This window comes from Seriola lalandi, unplaced genomic scaffold, assembly GCF_002814215.2.
Source record: "Seriola lalandi dorsalis isolate HSWRI2012SDOR001 ecotype SW California unplaced genomic scaffold, Sedor1 jcf7180002054959, whole genome shotgun sequence".
NCBI lineage: Eukaryota > Metazoa > Chordata > Actinopteri > Carangiformes > Carangidae > Seriola > Seriola lalandi.
The window spans coordinates 173,154-188,445 of NW_019525510.1; the positions used below are offsets into that span (position 1 = coordinate 173,154).

General features: G+C 41.0%; 1 protein-coding gene across 1 annotated transcript in view; it reads right to left on the reverse strand.

Moving 5' to 3' along the window:
* The window catches only part of kiaa1549lb (KIAA1549-like b), a 53,124-nt gene that overhangs the window by 15,274 nt on the left and 22,558 nt on the right, over positions 1-15,292 (reverse strand). The window contains exons 2-6 of the mRNA XM_087170781.1: positions 8,193-12,359; positions 7,950-8,065; positions 2,717-2,936; positions 2,311-2,444; positions 1,406-1,574 (exon numbers count right to left, since the gene is read on the reverse strand). Of these exons, the coding sequence (XP_087026907.1) occupies positions 1,406-1,574; positions 2,311-2,444; positions 2,717-2,936; positions 7,950-8,065; positions 8,193-12,359 (4,806 nt within the window). The remainder of the gene's footprint in view (positions 1-1,405; positions 1,575-2,310; positions 2,445-2,716; positions 2,937-7,949; positions 8,066-8,192; positions 12,360-15,292) is intronic.

Consider the following 15,292-nt stretch of genomic DNA (forward strand, 5'->3'; position numbering starts at 1 on the left):
GTCAGCTGCATTTTGGCAGCACTCAGACCCCATCACACGTGTAAAACACAAGAAAATAGACTTAAAGCATGAAAATACGCTTCAGGTCATGTATAACGCAAGTGAAACATGAGCTGTGACATGGCCTGTGTGGAAAGATGTATTGATTATGTAAGCGTATCTTTTCAATCAGATGTGCTTGAAATGAACAACTGAAAAATATCCCGTGGAGACACTCCAAAAGACTGTTGCATAGGAAAGATCATTCATCCTGCTCGTGCTATTGGCTACTATCCGTAGAGATTTCAAGTAAAATGCACCACACATGACATGTTGCATCTGTCTGGGTACATAATGGACTTGTTATACAATGGTAGATAAAAGGCTCCTGCATGAAATACACTACACTGTTAAACTCCCATGGCTGTTGTTCACACTAACAGCACAAGGGAAGCACATACCCAGAATGTGAAGTCTGGTTGCTGTTAGAGCTTGATCCTGACATAGAAAATTTCCAGACCATTTCTGGGTGAAACTGTGTCTAAAAGGAGCTTAAATCCGCTACAAGAGCCCGGTTCTGTTTCTGAACTTATATTCAGAATTTACTGTGAACAAAGTCGAGCAAAACTATGATTCTCCCCTTCAGGGAACAATAAGGTACCATAAAAATTATGTTTCATTATATGTCATATATGTCATATATATATATATATATTTATATATATCATTCGCCATTTATACTGGTGGGGGATGAAACAGACTGCACACTGGGACTCAACTGGGATTGCTGTTTAGACTCCCGCTGATTCCCTGTCACTCTTCATTTGTTTTTCTCTGTGTATAACTCTAACACAGACGGAGCGCCAGACTGAGCATGCCCTCAAAGGAGGCTGAGATGAAAGGCATGGGCTTAGTTATGTCTTAGTTGCATAGACTATGTTTAAGTGACTCAATCATTAAAAACAACTGTGATCATAAAAGCAGCAGAACAGTCACAAACATCCAATTACTGAGAAACTGGACATCACTCAGGCTTAGCAATTGGATAACTGAGTGTAAACCTTCTGAGATAAAATTCAGAAAACAACCACTTTTTATGACATTGAATGAACTGCATTTTTTAAGGTTGGATCAGGTCTTGATTTCTACTAATAAAGTCAATCAATAAATCTGTTTCTTTGTCCAGAGATGTGGAATCAAAGATGAGAGACAAGGATGCTTTGTGAAAAGTTTATAGAGAACCTCTTGCAGGCATCAACACAAAAAAGTAAAAGCAAAACGCTTGTTTTTTGTTTAATTTAATTTGTATTTGGAGAACAAATCATTACCAAGAGAACACAAGAACTACGTCTTGTGTCTCTTCATGTAAGGCTGTTGAATAACCCCTGACTAACACATGTATTTCACAATGCAAATTCTAACTTACGCTCAGCAATGATAAGTGGTGGATAGAAGAGGAAGTAGCCCACCAGCTCAGCTGACAGCTGACCAAGGAGATTTGAGGCAGTGGTGCCGTTAAGGAAGACAGTGCCATTACTCACAGTGTAGACCAATGACACAGCAGGAGAGCCTGCTGCCTGGGTGACACTCAGCATCTGGGAAGAAAACAGGAAGAGTACAAGCTCAGAAAAAGAAGAGAGCACAGAAGAACATAGGTATAATCACAATACTTGGGATTGAATTAGTGTAATGTGCAAATCTGAAAGATTAGTACAAATCTTGTGGAACAAAGTGACATTGTAGAAATGACAAACATCAAAAAATCAATTACTGTCTTGCATCGACAAATATTATGAAAATCATCAAGAAGCGTTACGGCTGGGAAACTGGCAAGGCATGAAAGAGTGCAAAAATATTGTAGCATCATTTTTTTCATCCATGCATCAAATCAGCTTTAATATAGGGTGCACTTTAATGTGGCAGTTAATTAAAATTAATACAAATGCCGCCCCCCTCCCTACACATCATTAATTTGCATCTGAGAAGCAGCTCTTGTTTGAAAGGCAAAGCCTGATGGGACAATTTTGCACAAATTGCACACAATTTGCATCAGTTTGTAGCTGCCCCGTCACCAGAACATGTTAATGCTGATGTGTAACATTTATTCGTGTATAGACCATCATTCTTAACCTCTATTTGGGTTGTTGGATGATTCTTTATACATTAAACTGTCCAAAAGGGTGGCATCAGATTTAAGTACAATGACACCAGTACATTACACTGTACAAGTTTCACCTGTGGTGTTATGTTAACAATCACAGCATTACCATTGTAACAGTAAGGGGAGCACCTACATTGTGTTATAAGGGCACACTTGTTCCACTACAGTACCTGAACAGAAAGCCTGCTGTTAGTGCTGAGCACTTTGGCCTGTGCTTCTGAAAACACCTTCTCGAGCCTCTGTTCCATCATTTGAGAGAAACGACAGGATCGAGGATTATCACCTGCTCCCACAAACTGCAGCACTGAAACATAAAAAAATGAGGCCATATAAAAATGACACTGACCAAACAGGTTTGTTTTTTTTTATTTCCCTAAGTCAGATTCTGACTAGCCATGCAATATTGTCATCATTGTCCTCTGATGTGGTATCACAACATGTTTTTTACTTTCTCTAGTTTCTAGTTTCCACTGAGATTCCTCCAATACACAATCGCAGCAGGAACAAATAACCGTAAGTCTCAAGCTGATCTCTGACTTATTTTTCTGCTTTCATCCAGACTGAACACTAGCTGACCTGTTTTCAGCTGGAAGCCAGTGGCTGGGCTGGTTCTCCATAACGTAGCTGGGAGGGGCAGGGCTGTTACCATAGGGAGGTACTGTCGCAGGTCTGCAATCAGCTTATCACGGCCATAGGAGTCCAAGCCTTGCAGCACTACAGAGGGGGGGTAAACCATGTCCCCTCCAGTCACGTGATAAGCCACTGTCATGTTGGGAGAGCCAAATACAGTCTCCACCTGAGAGAGTATACACGAGAGAATTAGATGTCTTTGCCATGTTAGTATTTTTTTTCTATGTTATCATGTTACCCACGTTCTTAGCCCCTTATGTCTGAATGGCGAGTAACTTAACACCAGGCTGAAACAGGAAAACTTCCAAGCCTGTTTTACCTCTGACCACATCCAACATCAAGTTTTAACCACATGAAGAGTTATATCAAAACTGAGTAAATATCTTTGTGTAGTTTCAGTGAAAACAGTTTTTGAAATTACATAACAGACCTAAAAACCAAAACATAGTATCAGCACTTTGGCTGTGTAGTTACTGCATTCTGGCTTTGACTGACTTTGTACTGCTGCCCAGGTTGCAGTTATTGCACTGACTTATCTGATTCATCAAAAGAAGGCTGTATCAGGTGAAACATAACTTGTTAGATAGGCCTGCACGGCTTGCCTTAGCTAACACTAAAGCTATGTTTAGTTATTCATTTTCCCCTAGTTGTTATCTGTAAATGAAAAATATTCATTTTGATTACCTGACATTTTGGTTTTTCAGTTTGTTATTCCACATCATTAAGTAAGGCAGCAGTTCAATCAATACCTGATTGAGAAAAAGCTAAACTCCTGCTAAAGGTAGCTAGCTTTGCAGATCATAGAAGCCGCCATAACTTTTTTTTTTTTGACTCTAGTGAATTTCATTTGATTTGGTCATTAAGCTAACTGTAAATCACATCTTTAAATGTATTACATTGTAAATGAATTTATTATATTGATTCCAATATAAATATTAATATTATTCAGATAGATAGAGATTATAGATAAGACTGAAACAAAGACAGGGAAACTTATAAGCTATGCACTGTAAATAATAATCAAACCAGAGTTAATTTTCTTTAACAAACAAGTTAAAATGGATAATAAACCCAAGAGAACACAGTTTGTTAGTATATACTGCAGCGTCTCTGAGAAGGATTATTGTATGATCATTTCATTTCTGGATATTTTGTCAGTTCTATGACAATGACTTTTTGGATATAAGGATATAATTATCACCCTAAAGAGGCATTAATAAATACATTACAACCTTTCTATTTGTCTAACACTTTGCCATCCAGCCTAAAAACTTCAGTCTGCCATTGTAGATAAGTACAGTATACTTGAAACTCAAGGTGGGTTCAGTGGTTCAAATTTAGATTTTTTCATCCATAAAAGCATGTTAATCACAATGCTCCCATCCTTGTCAACCAATGCTGATTACCAAAACAAAGGTAATAAATACACACAAAATAACACCACAGACAAAAACAACACGAAACTACAACACAACTGTTGAAACATCCAAACTAGATTAGAATAGACAGAAATTAAAATAAGTAATTCCCAGTTTATTTCCTTACAAATTCTAGGCCTAATATTGTGTCCCTTGTGTTGGAGAAAAGAGGTACTTCATCACACTGATGGAAAAATCGTGTCAATCAAATGTTGTCATAAAAGTTTTATTTGCAGCATTGCAGATTTATTTGCACTGCTACCTACATTACAACCACAGGTATTAAAGTGACAGTTGCCTTTTTATAAATGGTATGATGAAGGCTGTGACAGTTGACAAATTTCATCCAGTGCTGCTGGTAACATGGTGTCAACCATTTTCCAAATACCCCCACAAGGTTTGACAGTGATTTTCTACCCCTCAGACAGCCACTGTTTGTTTTTTTAAATCCATTTTAGTCTAGCATGAAAATAATTTACATACTGTCATTTCATAGTAGGAAAAGCACAGGGGTAAATAATAAAAAGAATCATGGCTGAATTCCATTCAGCTGCTTGAGTTTCGAGTATGTGTTTGCTGATTAATTCTAGTGTTGTGCATGCACGCTGATTGTCACACTCTCTATCTTACATGGTACACTCGAGCAGAGCAGAGCCAACATTAATGTTATTAGTAACACTTGTGCTTTTCCTACTCTGACAAGTCAAAATGTTTGTCGTGAACAAGGCCTGAAGAAAGCTTAAAGTTTATTTTCACACCATACTGAAATGAAAAGAAACCATGCTGTAAAATATTTGTATTTAATCAACAAACGCATATGTGTGGTATAGTCCTTAAGACTGTTACTGTCAGTCAGTCATATTAGCAAACAAGATATTGATTGGTTGATTGGATTGATGGATGGATGGAGCACTTTACAGTGTATTCCAACTATTTGCTAATGAGAGCATAAGGAACAGGAGGGAGAGTGATCATTGAATACAGATAGGTGAACAGGAGGGACCGAGGAGCTGCTACGAAGAGAGCTAAGAGAGTAAGAGACGAGCGAGACATGGGAGAGACTGTTAAATAGATAGTTAGGGACAAAGGGGCTTATGTGTCTTCACTTCTAACCCAAGAAGCCAGGTACGACTGCGGTCTCATTTTCACAGAAACGCAGGTGAAATCTGTCGTAACCGCGTGTCATGACAGAAAAAAATGTGTTTGTCGGTAAGAGTTTGACTTTTCATTGAACTGTGCTCAGATGGAAACCGGAAAGGGAATGATGACAGATATAATGAAACTAGGCGTGTGTGAGGGTGAGTGAGTGAGAGACAGAGAGAGAGAGAGAGAGGTGAAACCATTCAGGTCCGTTATCTAAACCCATCTGGAAGCCTGTGTTGACAGGGTAGATCCACTGGCCAACACACTGAGAGCCTACAGTCTCAGTGAGTAGCTGAGAGTCACCACTCTGCCTCCTCACAATTCAGCCTTCTCATGAGCTCTGTGAAAAGAGCCCTTTATTATCACTTCATCCTCTCAGGCTTTACCCATGTGAAGGTGTTATTAGGCGATTGCATTTCAAGCAAGCCAAAGATTGGTAACACACCTACTAACTCTATTTCAAAGAGTGTGAAAAACTGCCAAAAGATTAACCCAACATGATCTCACGTTTTGGCTTTCAAAAAGTTTAAAGTTACCGGATGGCCCTGACTAGAAGACACAAAAATAGTTCACTTTTATGTTTTTCTAAAGGTTCAAAATGGGTTTAGTCTTGTGGTCCAATTCATTTGGTCTATTTCTCATCATCTTTTTAGCATCAGCACGGCACATCGCTCTCCTCCCAACCATTTATAACCTATAATTAAACATAGAAGCGATTTCCCTTGCCAACAGCTTGCTTCCCATTGGATGAGAGAGCAGTGCTGCTAAAAGGAACCCATGCAATGTTGAAATGGGTGACAGGAGTGCACTGAAGCACGACACCTTCAGAGACTACAGACAGAGTGAGCATGTGAAAGCGCTGACCTTCATGCAGGCAGGACGAGTACATTGGGCTCACTCAATTATTTGATACTTCCACGTTGAGAAATATAACACTCTGGACATCTTACCGGATTGCAGATATACAAGTAAACACACACACACACTCAGAAATGTGCACACACAGACTTAACACTTGCTCATAATTGCAACACTCTGAAGGCACTCCAACCCGCTGGAGACAAGAAGGAGAGATTTTCTTTATGTGGAAAAGGAATCCCATTGCTGTTTCATTTATTGCCAAACACATGCAGACTGATTTTCATTCAAATTCTATTTTTTTTTCACATGTTCAGTGTACAGTATGCACAGTACATAGACGACATCCTGGCACTACCAGCTAACATGTTTCCTTCAATAAATCCTTCTCTCTCTGTTTACCAGACGAAAACATACACATTTCTCCATCTCACTGTCTGCATTTTAACATCTTAGAGCCAAGAGGTGCTCCTGATACACACTGTGGAGGTGGTATTAGAGGCTTATTGGACAGAGAGAATGGATTTGGCACAGTGGGAACCATGATTGGTTCCACAAATGGCTAATCCACAGACACAAAGATCATTGTGTGCGCACAGGATCTGTTTGTGTGCAGGGGAAATGCTGAGATTGGTTTCCCAGTTGAGTTTTTGTTAAACCAAATCTGCTGTGTCTACTCCTATGGTAAGATTGGCTTGAAGTGTGGAAAGACGAACTGGTTAGAAATGAAAGCCTGTCTCTTATATAATGGAATAGGAGCAACACTTCTCATCTACAGTACTGCTACAACCCTAATCTACATCTTGTTTTAGTGTTGGTACAGTTATTCAAATATGTGACATCACCCACTGCCTTCTGGGACACATTCAGTCAACCTAATTTCTATATTTGTCCTCATCTCTTTTCACGTAGCCTACATGAAGGTCCTTGGTTTAAGTGGCTAATTCACTCCACGCTAATAAACCACCACATTTCTGTTCAGGGCACAATTAGGAAACATTTACTGTTCATTAGCGTTAGTCGGTTTTTGATTATTTAGCTCGAGCCCAAGATGGAGCAACAGTTAAAGTGAAGCAGCTGTCAATCAACATGTCATATTCACAATCTATGATACATCTACAGCCTAATATGTGAGATACATGCTTCAAATAAATCTAGCAATACCTTTGAACAGCTCTTTTCTCAATGCAAAACTTTTCCTGCTGTATGATGAACCAAAGTGTCAGCATGAGCGCACCAAGTCTTTGTATCAGGCCAAACTTATAACACTTCCCAAAACACAGCTGACAAAAACTTTTTTCTTTCTTTCTGAATTCATTAAAAATGTATTTTTGCTTTCATTTGGATTCTACCTCTGCGCTAGAGGACAGACATGGCTTTTAGATTGTAGGCAACTTGTCACAGCTGTTAAATCTGTGTCTGTGTATTGATGCTGGTTGATGCTGTAAAGATAAAAAAAAAAAAAACAGCAGTGTTGATTTCCGACAGTTTTCACTGCAAGAAAATGTAAGAAAAGATATTACTGTCTGTATGTAAGCCCAGTATGTCACTGTAAATGTGTCATCAGGTTAAGATAACGCCTTCAGTTTCAAAGTCCCTCAGTGTCAGAGAAATTGCGACCGTTTCTTTTCATGTACTGCAAACTTTGCTCATTATCTTTGAGTCTATAAATATGTATGAATGGATGTTCAATATATATCCAGTGGTCGAAACAGTTGTATTTTTCTTGAGTGATTAACAGTAATCAATAACAGTCTGACCTGTGCTTGAGCAGAAGAATCATTCAGAGCTTTTCGGAGGCCCTGGCTGAGTCCCCTCCGCAGGTTCTGCCTCTGGATGCTGTCCAGCCTGTTTCTTCTCACATAGATGGAAACAACTAGCAGAGATACAGATACAGAGTTAAAGATGAGGACAAACAAAGACAGACACCAGACAAAACATGTTAAGAGAAATTTGGAAAAATTTCAAAATTTTTCCGGGAGTGTGGCAAAAGTATTGTTTACCTGTTTTCACCCACATTCTCTCTGTGATGTTGCACTGCTGTGGCGGAGCCTCTGTGGTGGTGGTGAAAGGGGAGATGAAGATGGTGGTGGCACCCCTGGGAGGACTTGTTCTCAGGACATGTGGAGTAAAGGTTCTCCTGCTGGTTTGGGTCCTGATGGTTGTGGTGGTGGTCGTTCTCCTGGTAGCAGGTGTGGGCTGTTGTGTGGTAGTGGTGGTAGACTGCGCGGTTCCAGCGGTTGGAGGCATGGTAGTGATGGTGGGATTTTTAGTTTTGGCGGCTGAAGCTGCAGTTGTGGTGGCGAGCTTCGCAGAGGCTGTTGTGGTGTCCTGTCGAGGGGTCAGAGGTGGTACCTGAGATGTCCTCTCAGTGGGCCCAGCAGAAAGCATAATTCTGACTGACTGAGAGGGGGCTAGACTGGCCTCTTTTTCTTTGGGGAAAGTGAGCGCAACTGCTCTGGATGTTCCAGCGTTTAACTCTTCCGCCCCCGCCTCTGTAAGGACAACAAACGTGTCAGTACCATGCTGTGAGCCATCAGAATCTATTGATGAGATCAGTCCGGGTGACAGGGAGGAAAATGTGGGTGGCACAGTTTTTATGGACAGAGATGATGATGATGATGATGATGATGATGATGATGATGATGATGATGATGATGATGATGATGATGATGATGATGCAGTGCCTGGGAACATGGTTGGTTTGGTTGATATTATCTTATCAGCTGAATTTAATGTTGACACTGAGGTGGTAAGATTCATATGCAAGGAGGATGGTGATGATGACAGGGTTAATGGTGATGATGCGATCAGCTCTCTTGGTAAGGTTAACCACTTCAGTTTTGACTCAGTTGTGTCAATGATATGGTCAGTGTCAGAGAAACTGTGTGCCTGGTTGTTTGGAAGTGTGACACTCGAATCATCTGCCAAAGGGGGATTTCTCTTATACACAGGTCCAAGCAGAGTAGTTTGTGAAGATGTTACTGAGTCAGTAGTCGTGTGAGAGAGGGGTAGAAAAGTATTTGAACCCCACACTGAAGGAGCAGCAGTGTTTATATTGGCTCCCTGATGCACATTGACAGCCACATCAGATCCAGATCTGACATTAGCTGGAGACAAATTCATACTCTGTTCTTTGTAATCTGATGTTCCTTCAACATATGTAAAAGATGGATGTTCTCCAACAGTTGCATAAATTGAAAATGGATCACTTGCAATAACCGTTGGATCAGTTGAATTCAATATATGCACATTACGCTCTTGTCCATCTTCCAGCTTCGGATGTTCATATGATGGGCCATCTGCTGGTAAATTTGATTTTGCCCCATCGAAGCCAGTAGATGTATTTTCTGAGTCAAAGGCACTGCTTTGAACAGGCAACGGCTTGGTGGCTTCCCACTTTGTATATGGTGCCATTAATTTTGTGCCAAAGCTGAAAATAGCGCTCGCTGTCTCAATTCTGTTTTGTCCATCACTGGAGGAAGTGGTAGCTGCTGCAGAGGAAGCAGTGGAAGGAATGGTTTTCAGTGTGCCTAAATAAAAGTTTGATTTATCACTGCTCACACTAGTGACTGGTCCCTGAGTGTGAGAAGCAGCGTTTGTCCTTGGTGTTGGGATGATTTCTGACCAGGAAGAAGGAGAAAACTGCTTGTAACGGCCCATGACTGTCACATCATCTTTACGAGAAACGCTTTTAAGATGTCCTAATGCAGCATCAAACGGTACTGGAGAAGAAGAGATTTCAGTGGGAGGTCCTTCACCAGAACCTTCAGAGCCTTTATTCAACATAAAAACATCTTTTGTAGTCATGAAAGATGGAAACTGTGTAGTGAACCGCCCTGGTGGAACACCCTTCTTGTAAAAGGCAGTGTCCCTGATCAGAGTAGACTCTTCATTTCCATTAAATAAAGGGGAGGCTGAACTCTTTTCAGTATTTCTGTAGAGGCTCTCAGCAGGTCTCTTTTCATATGATGTGTGCACACTGGAAGCTGGCGATGTTTTACTATTCCCTGCATTAGTTTCCAGTTCGAACGTCAAAGGTATACTGTGGCCAGCTCTCTCGGATTTTATAATATGAGCAGAGACTCCGGCTGAGGACAGCGTCTGTTGAGATTTACTGGGAGATGGCATTACACCAGACGTTGTGTCAAACTTGTGGGGAAATGTAAGTAAAGATCTTGTTTGAAAGGGTCTTTGTGACGGAGTTACTTTGGATGATATTGAGGCATTGGGTTGGTCTGCGAAATTACCCTCAGCGCTGGCAGACAGGAGATCATCGGTGTTATTGTGGTTTGAACTGTGGCGGAGGAACAAGGATAATAAGTATGTAGGCCGAGTGGGGTGTGAAAAAGTTTCATATGTGGTATCTTTTGCTGACCTAACCAGCAACGCTGAACCAGAAAGAGACACTCTCCTGCTGTTGGAGATAAATATCATCTTTAGCGTCATCCATCGTCTATGTTCCTGAGTTATGCCGTTGGGAGACCTTGTTTGTGGCAAATTAAGTGAATCTGACTCTGCTGTGCTGGTGATCGAAGTGAAGATGGAACCACTGGTGGACTCCGGCCTCGGCTGTGTGAGTGAAAGCGAGATATTCTGGTGAGCTTGGGTGGAAATAGATTTGAGCTCTGCTCCTGCTATCTCTCCCTGGTTGTAATTTATATTGATGGCAGGAACTCCGGGACTGCTGTGACCCGCTGCCATCAGTAAATCACCACTATTAGATGCACGCTCCGAGGACACCATGCCGGAGTAGATAGGTGTTAGCTTAGTGAGTGCGGTTTCAGAGAGAGATATTTTACCTGTTGGACCTGTTGTTCCAGCTGGTCTGAACGTCATTGCTGGTGATACAGTTGGATTTACAACATGTGAACTGAGGGATGACATCATTGCATCTCCAACACTTTTGTGAACTAAAGTCTGAGTGTCTACTGCTGTTTTGTCTTTCTTTTCCCCATATGCTGTTCGATTTAACACCTGCTGTGTGACATGACTAGAAACTGAATATCCGTTAGGATGGGCAGACAGCGCTGCTGATGTGGGATTTTGTGAATCTCCCCGCAGCGTTTGAACAGCTTGACTCTCTTGATTGGAGGGAAATGAGGTGCTAATTTCAAGATTATTGGCGGAAACAGAGTTCATACCTTGGTTCTGTGCCTGAGTGGGTCCGTATAAAATCTTTAATAGATTCTGTCCACGGTTAGGAGAAGAATATGATGTATATGTGCTGTTTGCTGGTGTCTTGATTACTGTTGAGCTTGTACTCCTTATGTATGTTCCACTGGCCAAATGGATTTTATCTGCTGATGAGTAAAATGAGTGTTTTGTCACTTTATTGCTCTTGTCATTGCTGGTTTCATCTGGAAAATACGATGGTTTGCTTGTTGTGCTTTGCAGTCCCTGTGTAACAGCTGGTAGGACTACAGCTGAATGAGTGTTGGATTCTGCAATTCTTAGACTGTCTGTCCAGCCCAGAGACCCTGCTGGTGTTAATGCTACTGTTTCCCTCAGAGGGGCAGGGCTGGACACAATCCTTTGACCTTGAGAAGATGCAGCTCTGTCTATCCACTCAGTGGGCGATGCTAGAGAGAACAGAGACACCAGGAATGGAAACACAGAAGAAGTGGAAGGAGCTGGTGACGACACTGACAATAAAGTAGATGATACTGTTGATGATAAAAATGATGAGATATTCTTATTTCCATCCAAAAAGGACACATGTGATGGCCTACTGACAGGCGATAACATGGTAACAGCTTTAAGTGGTGTGATATATTGGTGAAACATGTTGGAAGACAGACCTGAGCTCGCAGAGAGGATCCTATCTCCCACATACGACAATGAGGAGGACATCTCCGAGCCATGGCTGGAACTATGTGAAGGCCATTGGGTGGTGTGGGTCTCGTCCCCGGTGACAGTCGGCGAGGTTCTACTTTGATCAAGGCTCACTGGATGTTTGACGGTTCCTGCCATGACGGTTAAGACAGAAGAAAAGGCGGGCTGCCCTGATAGACCTTCCCCCTCAGACTCTGAGTCACCATCTGAATGGACGGCTGAGAAAGGCACCTCCTCCGCCACCGACAGGTCAGTCAATGGGTGAACAGGAGCAGCTGTGGCTGCGGGGTCGCTTGGTAGAGACGAGGAGCCAGAGGCATCATAGGTGGATTTTTCTGTTAATGGAACAGACAGGGAGAAACTATAATTATCTCTATTTTAGCACCACCTTCTTAAAGAGCACCCTTTATGAAAGGTCTATAAGTTGTAACTACAGGCTTTGCTGATGGTATATACAAATATTTACTAATCACTTATACATTAGATCAACTATAAGACATTATCTAAACTAACTTCTTGGTTGGCACATTGTGATTATAGCCAGAACAATACTAGGTTTCTGAGGCTGATAGTGATATCAGATTTTGGGAGTTTTAAAAAAATCGTTAATCTGAACCTTAAAATCTTATTATAGAACTGATCAATAAAGCATTAGCGAATTATTTATTAAAACCATTATTTACGACTTATAAACCCATTATAAAGGGTGCTTTATTTTCTGCTGTCTATAAGGCCAATGAAAACTGTATAGAATGACATATTGATGCTATGTCCTTTTATCTGGCAGAGTGAAAAATCTGACTGCCTCAGCTGTCTGCATATTCATTCAGCCTGCATGTCAGCAAAGAATTACCTTTTCTGAAGATGAAAGATAAAGCCATCACAAAGAGTCAGGTATCTGACACAACCATGTAAAAGACCTGAGTCAAACAATAAATTTACAATGTTTTAATTGCTATTGTCTGGTGATCATTTTGTCCTCTGTGCCAAGGTGAACACACAGGTTTAGGGGTGTACACACATCTTTCTAATAATCTGCGACAGTACACCAAGGGCAGACATTTATGTATTCCCAAAGGAGAGAAAAAAGAGACAATCTTCAAAGTGGAACAAATAGAATTATTCAAGAGATGGCAGCCGCGTGCTCAAGTATAGCAAAGATAACGCTACTTCTAAGAACACACAATGGACTCGTTACCGTCTTTTGGCCTTTGCAGAAATTATGCTTCTGCAAAAAGCAGAAAGAAAGAGAGATATGGGAGTTTACATTTCAGTTACTATCATGAAGATACTGGAGCTGATTAATGCACCGAGACGGAACAACGTGGAGTTGTCTCTCATCCATTCCTGTCCTCTGCTTTCCTTTTATTCTCAGCACATCCTCGACATGTCCATACAGGGGTTCTTTTATCCATTTATAAAGCTTTGCAGTCCTGTCACATCTCCCACCCCCTCAGCATGTTTCCCCTGCTGAAGTGCATCCATCGAACCGGCTAAACATGAGCAGGGGGAACCATTTGACAAACATGGATGTACCCTGATAGCAAACAGATGCTAGATACTCATATATCAGTAATTTTTGCTTATTCGGTTTTCCAATCATTAGGCTTGTATAATCACATACTGTCCAGCACTTACTGCAGAAATGTGAGGCCCCTGAGTCCATGTTTTCTGAATTACGCACATGATGAGTAGCCTAAGGCAGTGTGAACTCACACAGCTGGCACTATAAAACTATATGAAAATATTAATGTTCCGCAAATATCTGCAGAGCATTAAATGAAAACTGTAATAGAATCCAACACCTACAAATTCAGTAAAAGTTTCAGGTCACCAGCTCTGAACATACTCTTAAATGTCACCAATATCCCAGAGAATTGGCATAATGCTTTTTATAATTTGTTTTCAGAGGGATAAATCACTGAATTTCATTAACTGCCAAAATTCATTTCTTAAAGACAGCCCCTTCATGCTGTATTCATGATCCCACTTAATTCCTTTTCTTCAATAAATCACTCATGTGCTAAAATGTTATTAGTGAAATTGCTATACTGCAATTTCTAACCCACTCTCAAATAACGGTGATATAAAACAAAGAGTGGGAGGAAGTGAAATGTATTTCCGTAGTCACAAAAGAGCTCCATCATAACAAAGGATATATGTCCTGCTTCAAGGCCACTAAGAGGGGACTCAGTCAAACCACCTGGTCATCAAAATGAAAAAGAACTTCCTGCACCCCCCCACCCCCCACACCCACTCCCACACCCCACCCCTGATTAGTGCGCCCAGTGGCAACATGAATTTGGGCGCATGGGACAGCGGCCAGTCTGAGCGGAGGTGTGGGGTCCACCTGTGGTTCGCCACCTGCTCTGACAGAGCTGAGCATATGGGAGGATTTCAACAATGGGCGAGAGAGGACAAGATGTGCAGATAAAAAGGAGAGAGAGAGAGAGAGAGAGAGAGAGAGAGAGAGAGAGAGAGAGAGAGAGAGAGAGAGAGAGAGAGGAAGGACGATGAGAAAGGGTGGGCTGGAAGGTATGGAAAACGATAATCGAAGAGTCCTAGACAGACATTAGAGAAAGAAGAGCAACAGTTTGGCAGAGAATGAGGAAATGGTTGAAGTGGAGGTCATTTTGAAAGGAAAACACTATAGTGTATCTTTATCATCATGATTCTTCACACCATCACCATCAGGCTTTTATCTTGAAGGCAGAGTAACAGAGAAATAATAACAGGTTTCGTAGTGCTAGGTGCTCAATTGGTTGCATCATTTATTAAACAAATATGCAAAGAATTTGCTGGTTCAAGCGTAAAATGTCTGTTCTCTGTAATATATCACTATATATTCAATATCTTTAGGTTTTGAACTGATGGTTGGACAAAGCAATTTTAAGATTCATCTTGGGTTGTGATGGAGATTTTCAATATTTCTGAAGACTAAAATACGAATGGATTATAAAAAAACTGATGCCAGCCAGAAAAAGTGCAAGAGACCAATCATAACAAACTCTGTTGTGCCAACATCGCTCAACCCCAAAGTGGTGATGCCAAAGTTTCCAAAGATACCAAATATGTCAGGCCACAGTTTGGTGAAATGTGTACGAAATGATGCACAAGGCATGAAAAGCCACAGATGCAAGAGGAAATAAAAGGGAAGTAAAGGGGAAAAAAATGGATTTTAAAGGGTTAAACACAGATGTCAACAGGAAATTGATAAGGCAAGCATGTATGAGTAATAAAATACTTAGTTATAGAAGACTCCTTTAGC